This window comes from Somniosus microcephalus, chromosome 9 (genome assembly GCF_052327205.1).
Source record: "Somniosus microcephalus isolate GS21.2 chromosome 9, FLI_Smic_1.0, whole genome shotgun sequence".
Taxonomy (NCBI): domain Eukaryota; kingdom Metazoa; phylum Chordata; class Chondrichthyes; order Squaliformes; family Somniosidae; genus Somniosus; species Somniosus microcephalus.
The window spans coordinates 134,762,093-134,787,692 of record NC_140995.1 but is presented as its reverse complement, the minus strand read 5'-3'; the positions used below and the strand labels follow the sequence as shown (position 1 = coordinate 134,787,692).

Below are 25,600 nucleotides of genomic sequence, written 5' to 3'. Positions count from 1 at the left end.
TGACTGAGGCAGGAAATTCGGTGATGCAGCAGCTGGTAAGGGACTGTTGCTTGCTGTTATTTAAAAAGGGAGTTTTTATTGTGGCAAAGGCTGTGCTTGCAAAAAAGAAGTGATCAGCTACAAGAAAAGTAGGTAAAACCGTGTGAATCTAAAAATGGGAAGCTTCCTTTTACTGAGGATGCCCTGGAGGTCCAGGTGCAGGAGGATCAACAAAGGAAGCTAGCCCTCCTGAGAGAAGACGGTCACACCAAAGCACAGGTTTCGATAGAGGTAGTGGAGTAAATGGAGTCTCCCAGATCCATAGCATGAGGAAGAAGTTTTGTAGTATGAGGAGGTGTGAAAACATAGGTGTACTGACCTTTGCATATTTTATTTTACTCTGAGGCACAGTTCACACGAACCAAATCAAATTTGTGAGCTGCAATGTCTTTACAGAACTAGCAGGAAAATCATGGACAACTCTTTCTACAGTATCTTTTACTGCAGGGAATATGAAGTGCACACTTTGTGGGGTAAACAAATAACATTCACTGTTATGTACAAGTGTTGAAAGGTGTGAACTGTTACGACAGAAAACTAGCTCTAATAATTCGACCTCAGCAAGCCAGGCCAGAGCATTAGTTATGTGGCAATTGTTAAGGGCAAGATGAGAACCAGGAATGGAGTTTGCCCAAAAAATGTACAATTTGGATCAGAAGCTAATTAATATAATTACCATGTTGCAATGATGCTGGTGGTAGCCACAGTGAAGCCTGCTTTTGACTGTCATTTATCTCCACAATGAAATGTAACACACTGAAAATCAGGCTGATGCTCTATCAATTCTAATAAAAGGCTAGGCGGAGTTCAGAACAACAGGCTTTTATTAACTACTGAATTGCACTTCAGACAGATCAGGACTATGCCTCTAGTGGACGACCGAATGCCAGGAGCTGCCATGCGGCCGCTCTTATACTCGGTAGCCCAGGGGCGGAGTCAGCTGAGGCATAGTCAGGCACAACAGTGAAACAAGAGTGAACGACAACAACAACAACAACAACAGTGAACACAGTGAACTACAGTGGTTTACCACACAGGCATGTGGGCCAAAAAGCTGGAATTAACTCATTGAAGCTCCACAAATCAGCGTGCATATAAACAAGGCACAGCGCAACACGTATTTATATAAAAAAACAATTGTTGGGGTTGTTGTGGTCTTGAGTCTTGTTGAGGAGATTAATGGTGAGGAGGAATAGACTGCAGCCTGCTCGTTACTGAAGTAACATTCTAACTGAAGAGCCATATTACACTAACGTTTAGCATTTGTTTACTTGGGAGTGCAAGACACAAACTCCGCCAGATATTAATTTGTATATATTAACAGAAGAGATGCAAATTTGATTCAAATCCAACCATCAAAAATCAGTGAGCATAAGTGTCACAAAATTAAAACTGTTGTAAACAGAAAATTCATACCCAATTTGCTTTCCACATGCTAGCAGCTCTATTCATGAAACCCTGCAGCTTATGTAAAAATTGAAAGCTCCAATCCCAACAAAATATTATTACAAACAACAGGAATAAAATCTTCACGAAAGTCACTCACTTGTTACTTTTGGCTTTACAGCTGTTTAAGAAAAAATAAATAAAAATCTGAGATAAGAAGGTAGGTTTTTGTTGAAAGAGAAGGGTCCCAACTACTGGTGGGCCAATTTGTTTATCAACGGTGATTTGGAGTTACATCAGTCAATGTTCCCCTCCTTTGATTGGTAAAGATCTACTCCTGGCACATTGTTTAAAAGCAGCTTGATGCTATCACACTGTCCATTTGTGCAAACGTCTGCTAAGAATATATTTTTTACTTCACACCCAAAGGTAGAAATTTATATTTCACAGTCAGGATAGTTCTGTTCCTGGTCACCAACTGCAGATACACCCACTCCACTGTCTTACATTGTTTACTCATGTTCCGAGAATCCCAATCACAGATATTAAGACATGCGACTCCCTTTTGAAAAGTTCCACAGCTAGATTTCTAAAATTCCTATGGAGGCATGTTGTGTGTTGTAGGCACATTGGCCTAGAAATTCAGTAAGGTGCTGCAAGCTTTGCGCCCAGTTTCCGCCTAAAGAGGGCTTCTGCGCCAGTATAGGAGGTTGCGCTGATATTGAGATCGGCGGTAATGGCGGCGATAGCCGGTAGCGCTGCGCTGGCACCGATGAAGTCATCGGTGTGCGCAGTGCCCTGTTTCCGCCCCGATGCCGGCCCGACGCCCATATTCAGTTGCCGCTGCCTCCTCCATGGCGGCCGCTACTAACATCCGGAGACCAGGGCCTTACTGCAGCCTTAGTGGGGCGCATAAAGGTGGAGGTGCGGCCGGCCGCTTTTTCAGCGGCCGCCTGCCCGCACCTCCTTCCCCGGCCTCCTCCACCCCCCCGCCGCGGCATTGCCGGCTGCTTTCCGCGAGCCCGGCACTTCTCCGTGGTGCCGGGCTCATTTGCCGGCACAATCCAGCGGTGATCTCCCTGTTGCAGGCACCTCCACCTTAAGAGAAGGAGGAGGCCTGCAGTACCACAGCCTGCCGCACCGCATCGGGTGGTGCAGCGGCGCTTAGAGCGCTGATATTCAGTTTCAGCGCCCCAAGCGGGGGCGGGCACACCCTGGAATAGCGCCCGGTTCCGACTTGGGGCGCAAAAAGTGAATATTTGACGGTCGCACATGGCTCCGCGCCCAGCGCTAACTTTTGGCCATTAGCCAGCTGGCGGGGCCATAGTGAATTTCTAGGCCATTATGTTAAAGACGTACCATTCTAAAACTGAATTAGTGAACAAACAGAACTACGCTCTCTTTGTTTGTAGATGATACCTACTTACCAAATTTGATCATTCTAATACCATATGTACAGTATTTACTGCCAGAGGTTAGATCCTGTATAACTACTTCAAAAAGTTTATTAAGTGTCCATGTACAAGATCGCAATAAACGTTGGAAATAGTCAAGTGCTGTGCACAATACATTTGACTATGAGGCACTCTTGGCCAGAAATTCGTCGCGGGCGGTGGTGCAAAATGGGCGGTATCGGATCGGCCACTCGTTATAGGCAGCGCCTGATGTTCAGTTTCAGTGCAGTCAATGGAACTGAATATCAGGCACTGTGTATAACGGGTGGCCGATCCAATACGGCCTTGTTGTGTCCGTGTGTTCATAGAGACACTGAAGACAGGAGTTGGTTTCACAGGTGTTTATTGAACAAAGTCTGGAGGGGAACTAACTGATACAACACAATATACAGGCTTATATAGCCCGAGTGGCCATTACCGGCATTACAGTACACAGGGGGCTCTTAAAGGCACATACACCACAATTCCTCCCCTTTTAGCCAACCAGTACATAATATTTTAAGTATTCATTAATTACATGGACAAGAAAAAAAATCTACACATTGCTGCAGTTAATCAATTATAAGTCAGTCTCTCTGGAGGCTTCCTGACTCAGTCCGGATAACGCCTCGGTGGTGAAGTAGTTTCTGGTGGTGTAGTAGGTTCTTTTGGCAAGGCTGATTCGGCTTGAATGCCAGTGTCGGGTTCATCGGGTTCCAGTATCACCGGATCGGAGGTAGATACTATGGGTATCTCTACTTCATCATTAGGCGTATAGAGTTGTGGTGTAGGTTGTCCCTTTTCGGATGACGCTATGATCTGGTCAGCATGGTGCCTTATTATGCTTTCTCCAATGTCCACGGTATACATCAGCGGTCCTAGTCATGTGCAGATAGTTCCAGGCTGCCATTTCTCGGTACGGTAGTCCCGGGCCAAAACTTGTTGACCTATCTGGAAGGTTCTAGTTGGCCTTTCATTCATGCCTTGAAATTGCCGGTTCTCCACGTCCCTTCTGATGTTTGGCTTGATCAAATCCAGCCGGCATCTTAGGCTTCTATTGAAGAACATCATGGCGGGAGTTTGGTTTGTAACCACATGTGTTGCATTCCTGTACGCAAACAAGAAGTTATCCACCTTATGCTGAAGTTTTATGTCTTCATTACCCATGGCCTTTATGGCCTTCTTGAAGGTCTGGACAAACCTTTCAGCCAATCCATTGGTGGCGGGATGGTATGGGGCGGACGTGTAGTGCTTAACCCCATTGTTTTTTAAGAACTTCCTGAATTCTTCGGACACAAATTGCGGTCCATTATCAGAACAGATCTGTTCAGGCAGCCCATTCCTGGCAAATATGGTCCTTAATACTGTGATGGTTTTTTCCGTGGTGGTGGAGGACATCTTTATTACCTCCGGCCACTTGGAGTGTGCATCAACCGCAATTAAGAACATTGAGTCCATAAATGGACCAGCAAAGTCGATGTGTACCCTTTACCATGGAGATGAGGGCCACTCCCATGGATGTAGAGGGGCTTGTGGTGGAGCGTTTTGGACCTTCTGGCATCCTAGGCAGCTCTTGGTCATGTCTTCGATGTCTCCATCGATACCTGGCCACCATACAAACGCCCTGGCTAGGTTCTTCATTTTCACTCCACCCAGATGCCCCTCGTGAAGCTCCTTTAGCACTTTATCCTGGAGTTTGGGTGGAATCACCACTCTGGATCCACACATCAAGGTTCCTCGGCACACTGACAGCTGTTCTCTTCTTTGCGAGAATGCTGGCAACAGTGGTTCGCCATGTGCTGGCCATCCCTTCACTGTTAAATCGTAGACTCGTGAGAGAGTCGGGTCATTTCTCGTTTCCTTTTCAATGGCAGAATTTGTTACTGGTAGACATTCGACTATGGTAGAGTGGAAAATTTCCACTGGGTCTATGGTAGGTGCCTCTTCTACCGTTGGCAACAGTAGGCGCGATAAACCGTCAGCATTCCCATGCTGTTTTGATCACTTGTATTCTATGTTATATTGGTGTGCCCCTAGAAAAAGGGACCACCTCTGTAGCCTTTGCGCTGTCATAATGGGAACACCCTTTTTAGGGTTGAATATGGAGATGAGGGGTTGATGGTCAGTCAAAAAGGTAAATTTTTGTCTGTGTAGGTAATGGTTGAATTTCTTCACTCCCCATACCAGGCTGAGTGCTTCCCTGTCGATTTGGACATAGTTATGCTCAGCTGAGTTCAATGAGCGTGACGCAAAAGCTATCGGCCGTTCCGAGCCATCAGGGAATTTATGCGATAATACCGCTCCTACGCCGTAAGGGGATGCATCGCACGCCAGCCTGATTGGCAGTGATGGGTTGTAATGAGCCAAAACTTCTTTGGACGTGATTAAGTCTTTGCATTTATGGAAGGCACGTTTACAGTCTTAGCTCCATTTCCAAATTACTCCTATTTGTAGCAGTTCATTAAGAGGGTGCAGAAGAGTTGATAAGTTCGGTAAAAATTTATGATAGTAATTTATTAATCCCAGGAACGACCTTAATTGTGAAACATTTTCAGGTGCTGGGGCTTTTATGACCGCTTCAATTTTTTCAGGTGACTTATGCAACCCTTCCTTATTAATAATGTGGCCACAATATGATATTTGATTCTGGAAAAATTCGCACTTGGGGCGATTTGCTCGTAGGCCCCGTTCTCTCAGCCTAGTGAGCACCTGCTCCAAATTGGCAAGGTGCTCGTTGTCGTTTTCTCCTGTTACAAGGATGTCATCTAGGTAGCATTGAGTCCCCGGAATCCCTTGGAGGACTTGCTCCATAGCTCTTTGCCAGATAGCTGGAGCGGATGCTACTCCGAAAACCAGCCGATTGTACTGGTACAGGCCTTTGTGTGTATTTATCGTGAGATACTTTTTAGAGGCCTCTTCAACCTCCATCTGTAGATATGCCTGTGCCAAGATAATTTTGGTGAAACGCTTCCCTCCGGATAGTGAGGCGAAAGTATCTTCTATCCTCGGAAGAGGATACTGTACCGTGTGAAGGACCGGGTTTACAGTCACCTTGAAGTCTCCACAGATGCGAATTTTTCTCTGTTCTTCAGATTTATCATTATTCAACGTTTTCTTCATGACTGGGACGATGGGTGTTGCCCACTCGCTCCAATCTATTTTGGATAATACGCCTGCCTTTTCCAAATTCTCCAGCTCTGCCTCGACTGCTGGACGAATTGCGTATGGCACCGGTCTTGCCTTAAAAAACTTGGGAATTGCCGCATCTTCCAATTTTATTGAGGCGGTGATGCCTTTCAAGGTTCCTAGTTTCTCTTGAAACACTTCCTTGGTGTTGGCCAAGATGTCTTTTAATCGTTCAGGTGTGACGTTATCATCATTTTTTTCCTTACTGGTCACCGTCAGTGCTTGAATGGAGTGCCAGTCTAAATGTATTTTCCTGATCCATTCACGTCCCAACAGCGGTGGACCACCATCTTGTAGAACATATAAATACAACTTCTGTACTTCCTTGCCGTTGTATACAACAGGCACCCTTATTTTTCCTTTGGGGTATACTTTCTGCCCCGTATATGTTTTCAAGATAATGGATGTGTCTTTTAAAGGTATATGCGGAAATAGCCGCTCGTAATCCCGTCGATTTATGACGGTCAGAGCTGATCCTGTATCTAGCTCCATTTTAACTGGGGACCCTGCTATCATGAGGGTAACCCAAATGGTCTGGTAATCTTCTTTGGCAATTACATTATGTAATTTGAGACAGCTTAGTCTCTTGTTTTCGGAGTCGCTATCGCTCTTCTGGTCTTCGGAGCTACTGTCTGTCATCATTTGTACCTTTCTGTACTTTTCTTTATTGATTTTTTTCTTCCTGTTCGTGGATTTTTTTTGTCCAGATCGGCATACCCGTGCAATGTGTCCAATCTTTCCGCATTGCCTGCATGCTTTGTCCTTGAACCAGCAGTCCCTCTGGTCATGGGTGGATCTGCCGCAGCGATAACATCTCTCAAAACCCTGTGTCATTTCATGGGTGCCGAAGTCTTGTGTCTTTTGTTGTATCTCTGCAGCTCCTCTTGTGGCTGCTTCGTATGATACAGCCATACTGAAAGCCTTGTCCAGTGTTAAATCTTTCTCAGAAAGCAGCCTTTTCTGTGTTCCTTCACTTAGGAGACCGCAGACGAATTTGTCTCGAAGATAATCTGCTAGTCCTGCCCCGAATTGGCAGTGCTTTGATAGCTTTCTTAATTCGGTGAGGTAATCAGCGTTACTTTCATTATTGTGTTGATTCCTCTTGAAGAATTTGAATCGTTCCGCTATCAGCAGCGGTGTTGGGTTTAAGTGCTCCAGTAGGGTATCAACAATTTCTTTAAAATTCTTGTCGTTTGGTTTGGCTGGAGTGATTAAGTTTCGTAACAGCCCGTATGTCTTTGCGCCCATTAGATTTAGAAGTACTGACGCTTTTTTATCATTTTCTATTCCATTTGCGGTACAATATACCTCCACTCTTTCCACATATGTGGTCCAATCCTCTACATTGTTATCAAAAGCATCAATATTGCCAGCCTTAGGCATCCTGGAAAAAAAATGGCGCTTCCCGCGCTTTTCTTTCTTTTCTGCAGAAAAGATATGGCGCTTCCCCGCCGCTGCTGCCGATGACAACGCTGTTTTCCGCGTTTAAAAAATGTTTTTTTTAAATTTATTTACAGGTGGAGACTCGTTCCCGCCGGACTCTCTCTGCTAGGTCTGAACGCCGACCTGCTTGCAGCGCCGGCCGTCTCCCGAGTGCTCCCTCCCCGTCTGTTACTGCTTGCCTCCGCCTTCGCTGCTTGGCCTCGCTGCAGAGCCAGCCGCTGGAGCCCCAGCCCGACGCCCAGGAAGGATTATTGCAGTACCTGCCACCAGCTCGGCTAGCTGGTGAAACCACAGCTTTTTCTTTTCCTTGCTTCAACTTTGGACGTCAGAGGAATCGATGTCCTTGAGGTGCTGCCGAATTGCAGGTAAGTCCGTTTCCAATTCGTCGCCACTGTTGTGTCCGTGTGTTCATAGAGACACTGAAGACAGGAGTTGGTTTCACAGGTGTTTACTGAACAAAGTCTGGAGGGGAACTAACTGATACAACACAATATACAGGCTTATATAGCCCGAGTGGCCATTTCCAGCATTACAGTACACAGGGGGCTCTTAAAGGCACATACAATACAGGCTTGAAACGAATTTCTAGGCCAAAATCTCTTCAGCCCACCACTGAATCCGGCAAAGATTCAGATGCAGACTCACCTTTCACAATTTTGCAAAAAAAAAAGTCTTATTAGTGAAGAAAGAATGAATGGAGGATCCTCAGCTGCTGCTGGTTTTGCCAAGTGCTTTCAACAGTGCCCAATAATAAAAACATAGGCACCAGGATTCCTTTGGAGTTCTGGAGGTCTCCTGCCATCCTGGAGGGAAACTGGTCGAACTTGCAGGAAAACTGGCAAATCCCCGGTTGTGCAAAGTCTGCACTGCAATGTACCTCTCGTATGTAAAGGCATGGCTGCTGCTGCTGAACATAATTCCTATTTTCACTTCTGCCAGTGCACCAGACACAAGTAACATGCTCTGAATGTGTAAGATAATCATTAATGCTCAAGTTGGTATGCAAAGTGTTCAAGCAGGTAAGCTTTCCAGACTTTAATTTGAATATTATTTTGCTGATTATTTTAATTATACTTTGCTATTGGCTTTAGTACTACAAAATTCTCAAATGGTTTTTACAAGCTGTTCCTACGCAGATTTTAACTGGACTTATCTCCACTTTCTTTCCATTGTCAAGAGGTGCAGAAAATTGGAGTGCAGAATGCTAGATCTAATAACACATCCATCCCCAGAGACTAACTGGTAGTTTTTTAGTTTTAGCCATTTGGCATTGGAAGAAAGGAGAGCTGCGAGGTTAGCAATGGATGTAAATATCTCATTGGTATAACTTTTGTGTTACCTTTCTTTGCAGGTTTTGGTTTCACTTGCTTCATGGTTTCTGCCTCTAAACATTTGGTGAACAATATTAATCAATCTTTAATTGCACAAGAATATTATCCAGGTATTAATCTCATAAGATGTACATTCAAGGTATTATATGTATACATGCAATAATTAATATAACAAAATACATCTGGATGATTTTTGTACCAAAAATGAAGCGGTACTGGCCCCCCAAAATATGGCTGCCAGTCACTGCTGCTTTTAATGGCAGTAAAGCTTTCCAGTGGAGATAAATCTAGGCGTGAGTCTCATGACTACATACAAAGAAGGGTCAGGTGAAGTCATTTAGACTCCAGTGTACTTTTACCTTCACTGCCTGAATACAGCAAGTTCCCACAAACACCTACAAACCACGGATGGCACAGGTCAACTCACGGCATGGCAAGGCAGTGCAGATAGAAAGGAAGGCAGGATTTTTCAAAACTCCACTCCTCCTCAGTTTCCCTTGCATGAAAAATGGGTGCAGGGAACATGAGCAGTAGCACGGTTTGCTTGTGGGCAGGAAATCTGGTGAGGCAGCAGCTCTTCAAGGGCTGTTGCTTCCAATGCAGAAAATAAAAATTTTCATTGTGGCAAAAGTTGAGCCTGCAGTGATGAACAGTGAACAACTACAGGAAAAATTACCAAAACTGCGTACATCTAAAAATGTCTGGAGACGGGAATGTGGGGAAAATTCCCTTGACTGAGGATGCCCTGGCGGTTTTGATGCAGGAGGTACAACAAAGGATGGTAGCCCTCCTGGAGAAGACGCAGAGGACAAACTTGCTTGGATGGAAATAGCAGAGTAAATAGAGTTTCCCAGATCCATAGCATGAAGGAAGATGTTTTGTAGTATGAGGAGGGATTAAAAATAGGTGTACCGACCATTACATATTTGGTTTACTCTGGGGCACAGTCCACATAAATAAATTAAATCTGTGAACTGCAATGTCTTCACAGAACTAGCAGGCAAAACATGGACAACTTTTTCTACAGTGTCTTTTACTGTAGGGAATATGAAGTGCGCACTTTTTGTGGGGTAAACAAATCACTTTCACTGTTACATTCAAATGTTGAAAGGTATGAACTGTTGCTATAGAAACTTAGCTCTAATAATCCAACCTCAGCAGTGATGCGGCAATTTTTTAGGACCAAAGTGAGAACCAGCGATAGAGCTCGCCCAAAGAACGTGCAATTTGGCTCAGAATGTAATTAATAGAATTATCATATTGCAATGATGCTGGTGGTAGCCACAGTGAAACCTCCTTTTGACTGTCATTTATCTTTACAAGGAAATGCAATGCACTGAAAATCAGGTATGTTGGCCAAAAAGCCTGATTTCATCCCACTGAAGCTCCAGAAAAATCAGCATTCATATATACAAGGCACAGTGCAACATGTCTTCATCAAACAACAATTGTTGGGGTTGTTGTGATGTTGAGTCAAGTTGAGGAGATTAATGGTGAGGAGGAATAGACTGCAACTTGCTCGTTACCGTTTGTAACATCCTAATTGAAGAGCCATATTACACTAAAGTTTAACAATTGTTTATTTCGAGATGAACACTGAAACTCTGTGCCTTGTGTGTATATATGTATTAACAGAAAACAGTAGCAAATTGATTTCAAATCCAACTCAGTTCACTGAGCAAAGTTATCAGAGAATTGATAGTGCTGTAAACAGAAAATTCATACCCAATTAGCCTTGTATATGCGAGCAGCTCTAATCATTTAACTCTACAGCAAGCGGCAAGAATAAAATTTCCATAAAAGTCACTCACTTGTTACTTTAGGCTTTACTGCTGTTTAAGAAAAAAAATGATGAAAATCTGAGATAAGAAAGTCGATACATTATTGAAAGAGAAGGTTCCTTACAACTTGTGGACTCATTTGTTTCTGAATGGTGATCAGGTGTGACAATGGTGATCGGGAGCCGCAAGCCTACATTTCGTTGTACTACACTTGTGCACTAACAATGACAATAAAAGTTGATTTGATTTGATCAATCATTGTGTCCTCCTTTGATTGGTAAAGCTCTACTCCTGGCACATTGTTCAAAAGGAGCTTGATGACATCACACAAAGTGGATAAATTTGACTTTGGGTGATGGTGTAAAACGGGCAACATCGATTCAGCCACCCTTAAACATCTCTCCCGATTTTCAGTCTATTGATTTCAATGAAAATGGAAATCGAGAGAGATGTACAACGTGCGGCTGATCCAATATCACACATTTTACACCATTGGCCAAAGTCAAATTACCAACTAAATAACAACAGAAAATGCTGGAAAAACTCAGCAGGCCAGGCAACATCCGTGGAGAGAGAAATAGAGTCAACATTTCAGTTCGAAACCCTTTGCCAAGGCTCTCTCCACGGATGTTGCCTGGCCTGCTGAGTTTTTCCAGCATTTTCTGTTGTTATTTTGGATTTCCAGCATCTGTAGTAGTTTGCTATCAAATTACCTACTGGTGTGCGAAGGTACATCTGCTGCTGCTGCACCTTATTCCTATTATCACTTCTTGTAGTGCACCAGACATAACTAACGTGCAGATTCTGTAAGTTAATCATCAATGCTCATGTTGCTACTCAAAGGGCTGGATTTTACCAGCCCTGGGGAGGCGGGTTTGGAGGCGGCACCATTGGGAAAATCCCCCAAAATGGGAGCGGGTCCCAAACCCACTCCCAACCCACCTCCAACCAATCTTCCCGGGAGTCGGGTCCCAGATTTGTGCAGGGTCCCGACTGCTAGCGGCGGCAAGAGGATTATAGACACTTAACTGCCTGTACAGGCAGTTTAGAGGACTTTTTCCAATTTTTCAACTGCTGCTGCAGGCTTCCCGACGTCGGAGAACCCCGCCAGGGTCTGTTGTTATGTTGGTGTGTGGATGACAGCTGCGGAAGTGGTGTTAAGGATGCAATGGGATACTGGTTAGTATCAGATGTAAGGACTTTTTGTGAAAGTAATTTTTAATGTGTTTAGATGTTTCTGCAGGTGACAAGTTGTGGAGTGTTTGTGTAGCCTCATCTCATTGGGAGAAGTGAAGGATGGCTTCTGCAATTTCAGCTGCAGCTGCCATCTGTTTTATCCTAAGGAGAAAGTAATTGGGGAGCCTGGTTACAAGGGCACACTTTTGGACAGTGATCGTCAGTGTTTGACAGCACCTCAATGCTGTCAAACACTGTCAAATCATCTGTCAAACAAGTGTGGTGCATATGCCTGTAAGAAAACTGGCAGATGAAGCTTCATCAACTGACCTCATCTGACACCTCCTTTCTCTTAATTGACAGGCAGGGTGGGCTTAACAACGCCAATCAGGGGAAAATAGCGTCAGCTGATCGGACATAGCTGGGGGCGGGACAGAACCCAAAAACCAGCAGTCCCGCCTCGAACTCGGCCTGGAAGTTAAGATTCCGCCCAAAGTGTTCTCGGAGGCAACTTGCCAGACATTAAACTGAACATTATTTTGTTGATTATTTAAATTATACTTTGCAATGAGCTTTATTATTACAAAATTGTCAAATGATTTTTACAAGATGGTCCTTTGCAGATAAACACTGGTTTTAACTGGACTAATCTCCATGTTCTTTCCATTGCCGAGAGGAGGAGTAAACTGGAGAGCAGGTTGCAAGACATGATAACCCATCCATCCCCAGAGACTCACTGGTAGTTTTGTACTTTTAGCATTGGAAGGAAGGAGAGCTGTAACACACACAAAGTTCTCATTGAATGAGTTTTCTGTTACCTTTCTCCGTAGGTTTTCGTTTCACTTGCTTCGCGGTTTCTGCCTCTAAACATTTGGTGAACAATTGAATTAGGTTCAATATTAATCATATTTGTCTTGTAAGATGTACATTCACCATATTTTATGCATACATACAATAGTTAATATTCCACAAAAATGAAATGGTAGTGGCTCCAAAAATGGCTGCTAGTCCCATCCATTTAGTGCTTCTTTTACAGGCAGTAAAATTCTCCAGTGGAGATGAATCAGGCAAGATTCTCATGAATACAAACAAAGAAGAGTCAAGTGAAGTCATTTAGACCCCAGCGCCACTGATACGCTCATCACATGACCACCGCCAGGTTCCTGTTCCCGCCGACAAACCATAGATGGTACAACTCAGCTCACAGCACAGGCAAGGCTGTGCAGATAGAAAGGACGGGAGGCCGTGCTGCATTTTGTAAAGCTAGCCCTCCTCCACAGTTTAGTTAGCTTCCTAGGCATGAAAAATGCATGATAGCAGAACAGTTTGACTGGGGCAGGAAATTCGGTGATGCAGCAGCTGGTAAGGGACTGTTGCTTGCTGTTATTTAAAAGGGAGTTTTTATTGTGGCAAAGGTTGTGCTTGCAAAAAAGAAGTGAGCAACTATAAGAAAAGTGGGTAAAACTGTGTGAATCTAAAAATGGGAAACTTCCTTTTACTGAGGATGCCCTGGAGGTCCAGGTGCAGGAGGATCAACAAAGGAAGCTAGCACTCCTGAGAGAAGACGGCCACACCAAAGCACAGGTTTGGATAGAGGTACTGGAGTAAATGGAGTCTCCCAGATCCATAGCATGAGGAAGAAGTTTTGTAGTATGAGGAGGTGTGAAAACATGGGTGTACTGGTTTTTTGCATATTTTATTTTACTCTGACGCACAGTTCACACGAACCAAATCAAATTTGTGAGCTGCAATGTCTTTACAGAACTAGCAGGAAAATCATGGACAACTCTTTCTACAGTATCTTTTACAGCAGGGGATATGAAGTGCACACTTTGTGGGGTAAACAAATAACATTCACTGTTATGTACAAGTGTTGAAAGGTGTGAACTGTTACTACAGAAAACTAGCTCTAATAATTCGACCTCAGCAAGCCACGCCAGTGCATTAGTTAAGCGGCAATTGTTAACGGGCAAGATGAGAACCAGGAATGGAGTTTGCCGAAATAATGTACAATTTGGATCAGAAGCTAATTAATATAATTACCATGTTGCAATGATGCTGGTGGTAGCCACAGTGAAGCCTGCTTTTGACTGTCATTTATCTCCACAATGAAATGTAACACACTGAAAATCAGGCATGTGGGCCAAAAAGCTGGAGTTAACTCATTGAAGCTCCACAAATCAGCGTGCATATAAACAAGGCACAGCGCAACACGTATTTATATAAAAAAACAATTGTTGGGGTTGTTGTGGTCTTGAGTATTGTTGAGGAGATTAATGGTGAGGAGGAATAGACTGCAGCCTGCTCGTTACTGAAGTAACATTCTAACTGAAGAGCCATATTACACGAACGTTTAGCATTTGTTTACTTGGGAGTGCAAGACACAAACTCTGTCAGATTTTAATTTGTATATATTAATAGAAGAGATGCAAATTTGATTCAAATCCAACCATCAAAAATCAGTGAGCATAAGTGTCACAAAATTAAAACTGTTGTAAACTGAAAATTCATACCCAATTTGCTTTCCACATGCTAGCAGCTCTATTCATGAAACCCTGCAGCTTCGGTAAAAATTGAAAGCTCCAATCCCAACAAAATATTATTGCAAACAACAGGAATAAAATCTTCACGAAAGTCACTCACTTGTTACTTTTGGCTTTACAGCTGTTTAAGAAAAAATAAATAAAAATCTGAGATAAGTAGGTAGGTTTTTGTTGAAAGAGAAGGGTCCCAACTACTGGTGGGCCAATTTGTTTATCAACGGTGATTTGGAGTTACATCAGTCAATGTTCCCCTCCTTTGATTGGTAAAGATCTACTCCTGGCACATTGTTTAAAAGCAGCTTGATGCTATCACACTGTCCATTTGTGCACATGTCTGCTAAGAATATATTTTTTACTTCACACCCAATGGTAGGAATTTATATTTCACAGTCAGGATAGTTCTGCTCCTGGTCACCAACTGCAGATACACCCACTCCACTGACTTATATTGTTTGCTCATGTTCCGAGTGTTGAATCCGTCAATCTTTAGGTAGTGTGGCCTTCAAATAATCGACAGAGACTGCAGAGGAACAATCAACAGCTGTTTACTGGATGAGGGTTGCTCTAAAACTAAACAGTACAGATCCCTACTCAGGGTTATGTACAGGTGTGGTCACTGCCGGTACTACAGTATACAGGAGCTGTAAAAAGTAGTTCTCCCCTTAAAGGCACATACACTACAATTCCCTTTTAGATTAACAGTACCATAACATTCATTTAACAATTAACACTTTTAACATGCAACATTAACTGAAAATAGTCCGTTTATAAATTCAGTCTTTGGGGTGGCTTCCTGATCCTTTCTGGATAGCGCCTTTCCTGAGTGTCTTGCTCTTGGTGCGGAGGCGATTCTGGCCCCCTGTCGTTGGTTGGTTCATCAGCTTCCGATACTACTGTTTCTGGGGTAGATGCTACCTGTATGTCGGGTTCATTGCCAGGTACGCGAGACATGGGGTTGACTCGTTCCTGTGACGCTAGGATCTGGTCGACATGGCGTCTCACAATGTTCTCCCCAACATTCACTGTGTACATTAATGGCCCCTGCCGTGTGCGTATCGTTCCTGGTTGCCATTTCTCTGTTTGGTAGTCGCGGGCCAAGACTGGTTGCCTTACATTGAAGCTCCTTGTCGGCTTCTCATTGAGGTGCTGGAATTGCTTACTCTCAACATTTCTTCGTACATTTGGTCTGAGCAAATCCAGACGAGATCTCAACCTTCGGTTGAAGAACATCATGGCCGGGGTCTGGTTGGTAACGGCATGTGTCGCATTTCTGTAGGCTAACAGGAAATTGTCCACCTTATGCTGCAGTGGAATGTCGTCATCGCATATGGCCCTTACGGCCTTTTTAAAGGTTTGTACGAACCTCTCAGCCAATCCATTTGTGGCTGGCTGATACGGGGCGGATGTGTAATGCCTTACCCCATTCCTTTTCATAAATTTCCAAAAATCTTTGGACACAAACTGTGGTCCGTTATCAGAGCAAATCTGCTCTGGCAAGCCGTTCCTGGCAAATATGGTCCGTAGGACTGCAATCGTTTTCTCCGTGGTGGTGGAGGACATTTTGATCACCTCAGGCCATTTTGAGTGCGCATCCATGGCTATTAAGAACATTGAGTCCATGAATGGACCAGCAAAATCAATATGCACCCGTTGCCATGGAGAGGAGGGCCACTCCCATGGGTGTAGAGGGGCATGTGGTGGTGCATTTTGGACCTTCTGGCATCCTGAGCAGCTCTTTGTCAGGTCCTTGATTTGCTGATCGATCCCCGGCCACCACACATAAGCCCTAGCAAGGCTTTTCATTTTCACCCCTCCCAGATGGCCTTCGTGAAGCTCATTGAGCACTCTCTCCCTTAACTTGGGTGGAATTACCACTCGGGATCCACACATCAAGGTCCCCTGGCATACTGACAGCTGTTCTCTTCTGGATGAGAATGCTGGCAACAGTGAGTCACCATGTGTTGGCCATCCCTTCACCGTCAAATCATATACCCGAGACAGTGTCGGGTCATTTCGGGTCTCCTTCTCTATATCCGCGTTAGTTACTGGCAAGCGTTCAATTATAGTCGAATAAAATATTTCGACAGGGTCCACTGCTGGTGCTTCCTCCGCAGTAGGCAGTGGCAGGCGTGATAGCCCATCAACGTTTCCATGCTGTTTCGTGCCCTTATACTCTATTTCATATTGGTTCGCCCCTAGAAAAAGGGACCATCTTTGTAGCCGTTGTGCAGTCATCACCGGAACGCCCTTCTTTGGATTAAAGATGGAGACAAGTGGTTGGTGGTTAGTCAGCAAGGTGAACTTCTGCCCGTGCAGATAGTGGTTGAACTTTTTCACTCCCCACACTAGGCTGAGGGCCTCCCTGTCAATCTGTGTGTAGTTACGCTTGGCTGAGGTTAGTGACCGAGACGCAAAGGCTACTGGCCTCTCCAAGCCGTCCGGGAATTTGTGCGACAGCACCGCTCCAATACCATAGGGTGATGCATCACACGCCAACCGAATTGGTAGTGCTGGGTTGAAATGAGCCAACACCTCTTTTGATGTGATCAATTCTTTGCACTTCTGGAAAGTTCGTTTACATTCGTCATTCCACTTCCAAGGTACCCCCGTTTGCAGTAGGGTGTTCAGTGGGTGTAGTAACGTAGACAAATTCGGCAAGAACTTATGGTAGTAGTTCACCAGCCCGAGGAACGACCTCAATTGTGACACATTTTCCGGTGCTGGAGCCTTGACTACTGCCTCAATCTTTTCAGGGGACTTATGTAACCCCTCTTCATCAATAACGTGGCCACAATACGAGATCTGCTTCTGGAAAAACTCGCATTTGTGGCGATTATCTCAGAGCCCATATTCCTTCAATCTAGTGAGCACCTGCTCCAGGTTGGCGAGGTGATCACTGTCATTTTCGCCCGTGGCCAGGATGCCGTCCAAGTAACACTGGTTCCCTGGAATCTCTTGCAGGACTTGTTCCATTGCCCTTTGCCAAATAGCCGGAGCTGATGCTACCCCGAACACCAGCCGATTGTATTGGTAGAGACCTTTGAGTGTTGATCGTGAGGTACTGTTTCGAGGCTTCTTCTACCTCCATTTGCAGCTACGCCTGGGCCAGATCAATCTTAGTGAAGCGTTTTCCTCCAGATAGCGAGGCGAAAATATCTTCAATCCTCGGAAGCGTGTGAAGGACTGGGTTCACTGTCACCTTAAAGTCCCCACAGATGCGAATCTTCTTTGGTTCCCCAGGCGTATTACTCAATGACCTCTTCATTACAGGAACAATGGGTGTAGCCCACTCGCTCCAGTCCACTTTGGACAGTACTCCAGAATGTTCCAAACCTTCCAGCTCTGCTTCGACGGCTGGGCGGATCGCATAAGGCACCGGTCTGGCCTTAAAAAACTTTGGGCTTGCATTTTCCTCTATTTTGATCATCGCTGTTATGCCTTTTAGTGTTCTGAGTCCCTCCTGGAACACTTCTTGTGCGTCAGTTAGCATTTTTGACAGTCGTCCAGGTGTGACTTCGTCCAGGTGTGACGTCGTCATCCTTTTTGGCATCTACCATCAGTGCTTGTATGGCATGCCGATCTAATTGTATCTTCCGGATCCATTCACATCCTAGTAGTGGTGGTCCTCCATCTGGCAATACATATAAGTCCATTTTTGGTGTTTCCTTGCCGTTGTATATCACGTTCACCCTTATTTTTCCTTTGAGGTAGACTTTTTGCCCCGTGTACATCTTCAAGATAATCTCTGTATCTCTCAAGGGTATATGTGAGAATAGCCGCTTGTAGTCCCTTTCGTTTATGACTATTAGGGCTGATCCTGTGTCCAATTCCATTTTCACTTGGACTCCGTCTATTTTGAGCATGACCCAGATAGTTTGGTGATCCTCCATATTGGTTACATTATGTAGTTTCAGACAACCCAGCTCCTTGCTTCCGGAGTCTGTATCACTTTTCTGTTCGTCTGAACTACTCTCCGTCACCTTATGTACCTTTTTGTACTTCTCCTGTGGAGGTTTCTTGCTGCTGGTTTTCTTTCCCGACCTGCAGACTCTTATTATGTGTCCTACTTTTCCACGCTGTCTGCACACTTGGTCCTTGAACCAACAATCCTTATGGTTGTGTGTTGTTCTGCCGCAGCGATAACACTTCACTGCTCCATATGACATTTCTTTTGTGCCATATTCTTGCGGTCTCCGTTGTATCTCTGCAGCGCCCCGTGCGGCTGCTTCGTGTGATACTGCCATGTTGAAAGCCTTGTCCAGCGTAAGATCCTTTTCTGATAGAAGCCGTTTCTGGGTTCCTTCACTTTGAAGTCCACACACAAACTTGTCCCTTAAAGTATCTGCTAGTCCCGTTCCAAACTGGCAGTGTTTCGATAGCTTGCGCAGTTCCGTTAAATACTCAGCATTACTTTCGTCTTTATGCTGGTTCCTTTTGTGAAACTTAAATCTTTCTGCTATCAGCAGCGGTGTGGGGTTTAAGTGGTCCTGTGATTGCCACTATGCTTTCAAAATCCTTTTCCACTGGCTTCTATGGGGCGACTAGGTTTTGTAGTAAGCCGTACTTTTTTGCACCCATGGAATTCAACAATACCAGTGCTTTCCTGGCATCTGGCACTTCATTCACTTTGCATTACACCTCTATGCGTTCTACATATGTCGCCCAATCTTCAACTTCATTGTCGAATGCTGTGACCCTTCTGCATCCCTGGGTGTGGTTAGACTGGCTAAAAATGGCATCTCCCGCACTCTCCCTTCTTCTCCGCTGGCTCAAAATGGCGTCTCCCTCGCTCTCCCTTCTTCTCCGCTGGCTCAAAATGGCATCTCCCGCGCTTCCCTTTCTTCTCCGCTGCGGCCCAAATGGCGTCTCCCGCGCTCTTTTCTTCCCCCGCGGACGCTGCTCAGCCCTTGAACACCGGCTGCGCTCTGCGCGTTTTCCTGCGCGCTTCTCTCGTTGACGCCGCTCGGTCTTCAACCCCGGCTGCCCCCTGCGCACTTCACCCTCTCTCGTTGACGCCGCTCGGTCTTCAACCCCGGCTGCGCCCTGTGCGCTTTACCCTCTCTCTTACCCATCGACGCTGCTCGGCCTTTTTCTGTGCCGTCGGTCGGCTCCCGCCGCCGCTGTCCAGGAAGGGTATGCGCCGTACCTGCTGCCAGCCCGCTGCGCTGGATCGTCACGGCTGGAGAACCAAGCCCAGCTCTCCACAGCCTCCTCTGCCTGCTCAAGTCCTCTCAGGATGGTCGACGCCCGCACTGATGGAATCGGCCTTCTTCTGCAGAGTTGCAGGTAGGTTCGAATCACCTCATCGCCAATGTTGAATCCGTGAATCTTTAGGTAGTGTGTCCTTCAAATAATCGACAGAGACTGCAGAGGAACAATCAACAGGTGTTTACTGGATGAGGGTTGCTCTAAAACTAAACAGTACAGATCCCTACTCAGGGTTATGTACAGGTGTGGTCACTGCCAGTACTACAGTATACAGGAGCTGTAAAAAGTAGTTCTCCCCTTAAAAGGCACATACACTACACCGAGAATCCCAAGCACAGATATTAAGACATGCGACTCCTTTTTGAAAAGTTCCACAACTGGATTTCTAAAATTCCTATGGAGGCATGTTGTTGTGTGTTGTAGGCACATTATGTTAAATCGTACCATTCTAAAACTGAATTAGTGAACAAACAGAACTACGCTCTCTTTGTTTGTAGATGATACATACTTCCCAAATTTGATCATTCTAATACCCTATGTACAGTATTAACTGCCAGATGTTAGATCCTGTATAACTACTTCAAAAGTTTATTAAGTGTCCATGTACAAGATCGCAATAAACCTTGGAAATAGTCAAGTGCTGTGCACAATACATTTGACTATGAGGCACTCTTGGCTAGAAATTCATCGCGGGCGGTGGTGCAAAACGGGCAGTATCGGATCGGCCGCTCGTTATAGGCAGCGCCTGATGTTCAGTTCCAGTGCAGTCAATGGAATGAATATCAGGCACTGTGTATAATGGGTGGCCGATCCAATGCGGCCTGAAACGAATTTCTAGGCCAAAATCTCTTCAGCCCACCAGTGAATCCGGCAAAGATTCAGGTACAGACTCACCTTTCACAATTTTGCAAAAAAAATGTCTTATTAGTGCAGAAAGAATGAATGGAGGATTCTCAGCTGCTGCTGGTTTTGCCAAGTGCTTTCAACAATGCCCAATGATAAAAACATAGGCACCAGGATTCCTTTGGAGTTCCGGAGGTCTCCAGCCATCCTGGTGGGAAACTGGTCGAACTTGCAGGAAAACTGGCAAATCCCTGGTTGTGCAAAGTCTGCACTGCAATGTACCTCTCGTATGTAAAGGCATGGCTGCTGCTGCTGAACATAATTCCTATTTTCACTTCTGCCAGTGCACCAGACACAAGTAACATGCTCTGAATGTGTAAGATAATCATTAATGCTCAAGTTGGTATGCAAAGTGTTCAAGCAGGTAAGCTTTCCAGACTTTAATTTGAATATTATTTTGCTGATTATTTTAATTATACTTTGCTATTGGCTTTAGTACTACAAAATTCTCAAATGGTTTTTACAAGCTGTTCCTACGCAGATTTTAACTGGACTTATCTCCACTTTCTTTCCATTGTCAAGAGGTGCAGAAAATTGGAGTGCAGAATGCTAGATCTAATAACACATCCATCCCCACAGGCAACTGGTAGTTTTAGCCATTTGGCATTGGAAGAAAGGAGAGCTACGAGGTTAGCAATGGATGTAAATATCTCATTGGTATAACTTTTGTGTTACCTTTCTTTGCCGGTTTTGGTTTCACTTGCTTCATGGTTTCTGCCTCTAAACATTTGGTGAACAATATTAATCAATCTTTAATTGTAGAAGAATATTATCCAGGTATTAATCTCATAAGATGTACATTCAAGGTATTATAGGTATACATGCAATAATTAATATAACAAAATAAATCTGGATGATTTTTGTATCAAAAATGAAGCGGTACTGGCCCCCCAAAATATGGCTGCCAGTCACTGCTGCTTTTAATGGCAGTAAAGCTTTCCAGTGGAGATAAATCTAGGCGTGAGTCTCATGACTACATACAAAGAAGGGTCAGGTGAAGTCATTTAGACTCCAGTGTCACTTTTACCTTCACTGCCTGAATACAGCAAGTTCCCGCAAACACCTACAAAGCATGGATGGCACAGGTCAACTCACGGCATGGCAAGGCAGTGCAGAAAGAAAGGAAGGCAGGATTTTTCAAAACTAGCCCCACTCCTCGGTTTCGTATGCATGAAAAATGGGTACAGGGAACATGAGCAGTAGCACGGTTTGCTTGTGGGCAGGAAATCTGGTGAGGCAGCAGCTCTTCAAGGGCTGTTGCTTGCAATTCAGAAAATAAAAATTTTCATTGTGGCAAAAGTTGAGCCTGCAGTGATGAACAGTGAACAACTACAGGAAAAATTACCAAAACTGCGTACATCTAAAAATGTCTGGAGACGGGAATGTGGGGAAAATTCCCTTGACTGAGGATGCCCTGGCGGTTTTGAGGCAGGAGGTACAACAAAGGATGGTAGCCCTCCTGGAGAAGACGGTCACCATTACGCAGAGGACAAATTTGCTTGGTTGGAAATAGCAGAGTAAATAGAGTTTCCCAGATCCATAGCTTGAAGGAAGATGTTTTGTAGTATGAGGAGGGATCAAAAATAGGTGTACTGACCGTTACATATTTGGTTTACTCTGGGGCACAGTCCACATAAACAAATTAAATCTGTGAACTGCAATGTCTTCACAGAACTAGCAGGCAAAACATGGACAACTTTTTCTACAGTGTCTTTTACTGTAGGGAATATGAAGTGCGCACTTTTTGTGGGGTAAACAAATCACTTTCACTGTTACATTCAAATGTTGAAAGGTATGAACTGTTGGTATAGAAACTTAGCTCTAATAATCCAACCTCAGCAGTGATGCGGCAATTTTTTAGGGCCAATGTGAGAACCAGCGATAGAGCTTGCTCAAAGAACGTGCAATTTGGCTCAGAATGTAATTAATAGAATTATCATATTGCAATGATGCTGGTGGTAGCCACAGTGAAACCTCCTTTTGACTGTCATTTATCTTTACAAGGAAATGTAATGCACTGAAAATCAGGTATGTTGGCCAAAAAGCCTGATTTCATCCCACTGAAGCTCCAGAAAAATCAGCATTCATATATACAAGGCACAGTGCAACATGTCTTCATCAAACAACAATTGTTGGGGTTGTTGTGATGTTGAGTCAAGTTGAGGAGATTAATGGTGAGGAGGAATAGACTGCAACTTGCTCGTTACCGTTTGTAACATCCTAATTGAAGAGCCATATTACACTAAAGTTTAACAATTGTTTATTTCGAGATGAACACTGAAACTCTGTGCCTTGTGTGTATATATGTATTAACAGAAAACAGTAGCAAATTGATTTCAAATCCAACCATCAGTTCACTGAGCAAAGTTATCAGAGAATTGATAGTGCTGTAAACAGAAAATTCATACCCAATTAGCCTTGTATATGCCAGCAGCTCTTGTTGAGATACCGCGGCAAACGTGGGAGTCGAGACCAGAGTTAGTTAAACACAACTGCTTTAATCAACCTCATGGCAAAGAGGAACTGGAAAAGACCACGCAACCACTTAAATACTCCCCAGACAGGAAGTGCTCCCGGCAGCCTGTCCCTGCGGGAAACAAGTTGCTGGAGTAGAGGGCCCCCGGCTGGGGGCGTCTGCTTAAACTGTCCATGCAGCCGTGAGCGGATTATGTCCAGTGGTGGCGTGCCGCCACAGAGCTCCCCCCAGAATCTGCTTAGGAGGAGTGGACGAGTCGTGACAGTGGTCTACTGGTTCTGCCAGAGCGGCTCTGAGTGGTCGTCGGTCTAGTTGGTGGGGCCGGGCGGTTCGCCGCCGGCTGTGCTGGCTTGCTGGCGGGACGGCCTCTAGTTGGAGGTCGGACCACGGGGACCTGTTCCCCTGGTTCTGTGTGTGCAGGTTTGAGCCGGTCGATGGAGACTGTGTCGACCCTGTCGCCGAGTCGCAGCTTGAAGACCTTGTCCCCGGTTTGTAGTACCTCGTACGGTCCGTCGTACGGGGGTCGCAGGGGTCCGCGGTGCGTGTCGTGTCGCACGAAGATGAAGCGTGCCTGCTGTAAGTTTGGCGGGACGTGAGGTGCGAGTTCGCTGTGTCGGTTGACCGGAAGTGGGGCGAACTGTTGAGCGGAAGAGAAAGAGTTGAGCCGCTGCTGTTCGGCTGACCAAGGCGTGGTAGCCTCCGGAAGGAATTCGCCTGGGACGCGCAGCGGTTGTCCGTAGACTAACTCCGCTGCCGAGGACTGGAGGTCTTCCTTGACCGCGGTGCGTAGGCCTAGTAGCACCCACGGTAGGCGGTCAGTCCAGGTACTGTCCTGCAGGCCGGCGCAGAATGAGGCCTTGAGTGACCTGTGGAAGCATTCACACAGTCCATTGGCCTGCGGGTGGTACGCCGTGGTTCGGTGGAGCGTCACCCTGAGGTTGCGTGCTGTGGCCGTCCAGAGTTCGGAGGTGAACTGGGCGCCTCTGTCGGTGGTTATGTCGGCTGGTACGCCGAACCTTGCGACCCAGGTGTTAACGAATGCCCTGGCGATGTCAGCTGTGGTGGTGGAGGGCAGTGGCACTGCCTCAGGCCAGCATGTGTAGCGGTCGACCATCGTGAGGAGATAAGTTTGGCCTTGCAATGGCGGCAGAGGACCGACGATGTTGACGTGTACGTGGTCGAAGCGACGGTTGGGTAACTCGAAGTCTCCCAGGGGTGCTTTTGTGTGTAACTGTACCTTAGCCTGTTGGCAGGCGAGGCAGGAGGTGGCCCAAGTCTGAACATCTTTGCTGAGGCCGCGCCAGACGAAACGCTGGGAGAGGAGTTTGACGGATGCGCGGGCACCCGGATGGGAGAGCGCGTGTAGCGCGTCGAAGATACGACGGCGCCAGGTTGCAGGGACGACCGGCCTGGGTTGGCCGAGTGAGACGTCGCAAGTGACTGCCGTGGCTTCGGGCCCGTGCGCGACCTTGGCTAGGCGTAGCCCTGGCAGGCTGGTAGCTGTCGAGAGGAGGTCTGGGTCCGTGAGCTGGGCCGCTGCTAGTTGCGCGTAGTCGACCGCGAGGTGATTCACGCAGATGGCGGGACGGGAAAGGCAGTCGGCGACAACGTTGTCTCTACCGGAGACGTGCTGGATGTCCGTAGTAAACTCGGACACGGCCGCGAGCTGGCGTTGCTGCCTAGCGGACCAGGGTTCGGTGTGCTTGGCCATCGCGTATGTGAGCGGCTTGTGGTCCACGTACGCGGTGAAGGGGCGGCCCTCCAGGAGGAACCTGAAATGGCGGACCGACAGGTGGAGCGCGAGAAGCTCGCGGTCGAAAGTAGAGTATTTGACCTCCGGGGGGCGCAGTTGGCGGCTGTAGAAGGCAAGTGGCTGCCATGCACCATTGACCCACTGCTCGAACACGGCTCCGACCGCGTGGTCGGAGGCGTCGGTGGTGAGCGCGACCCGGGCATCGGCCCTCGGGTGCGCGAGCAGGGTGGCATCGGCGAGCGCGTTTTTGGTGGCGTCGAAGGCGGCTGACGTGTCTGTGGTCCAGGCTACGGCCATCTTGCCGGATTTACCTCGGAGGGAGTCGTATAGGGGCTTCATGAGGGCTGCAGCGCTGGGGATGAACCTGTTGTAGAAGTTCACCATCCCGAGGAACTCCTGGAGGCCCTTGATGGTGTTGGGGTGGGGGAATTGCTGGACGGCCTGCACTTTGTTGGGCAGGGGGACGGCCCCAGCAGGGGTGATGTGGTGACCGAGAAAATCGATCTCGGTTAGGCCGAATTGGCACTTCGCCGGGCTGAGGATGAGCCCGTGTTGGGCTAGGCGCCCGAACAGGATGCGAATGTGTTCGAGGTGTTCCTGTTGGGAGGAGCTGGCCACGAGAATGTTGTCTAGATAGACGAATAGGAAGTTCAGGTCCCGGAGGACTGAGTCCATAAGGCGCTGGAAAGCCTGGGCTGCATTCTTGAGGCCGAAGGGCATCCTCAGGAACTCGAACAGGCCGAATGGGGTGATGACGGCCGTTTTGGGGATGTCCGCGGGGTGTACGGGGACTTGGTGGTAACCGCGCACCAGGTCGACCTTGGAAAAGACGGTTCGTCCAGCCAGTCGGGCCGAGAAGTCCTGGATGTGCGGCACCGGGTATCGGTCGGGGGTGGTGGCGTCGTTGAGGCGGCGGTAGTCCTCGCAAGGGCGCCAGCCTCC

General features: G+C 46.3%; 1 protein-coding gene across 50 annotated transcripts in view; it reads right to left on the bottom strand.

The window, feature by feature from the left end:
• Positions 1-25,600, bottom strand: part of trdn (triadin) — a 732,832-nt gene that overhangs the window by 210,579 nt on the left and 496,653 nt on the right. For 41 of the 50 annotated variants that reach the window (XM_085997256.1, XM_085997227.1, XM_085997243.1 and 38 more), the window contains 6 exons: positions 21,105-21,149; positions 14,419-14,439; positions 12,594-12,638; positions 10,630-10,650; positions 8,827-8,871; positions 1,586-1,606 (listed from right to left, as the gene is read on the bottom strand). In XM_085997256.1, coding sequence (XP_085853382.1) covers positions 1,586-1,606; positions 8,827-8,871; positions 10,630-10,650; positions 12,594-12,638; positions 14,419-14,439; positions 21,105-21,149 — 198 coding nt within the window. The remainder of the gene's footprint in view (positions 1-1,585; positions 1,607-8,826; positions 8,872-10,629; positions 10,651-12,593; positions 12,639-14,418; positions 14,440-21,104; positions 21,150-25,600) is intronic. The other 9 variants (XM_085997242.1, XM_085997252.1, XM_085997225.1 and 6 more) reach the window with 8 other exon arrangements.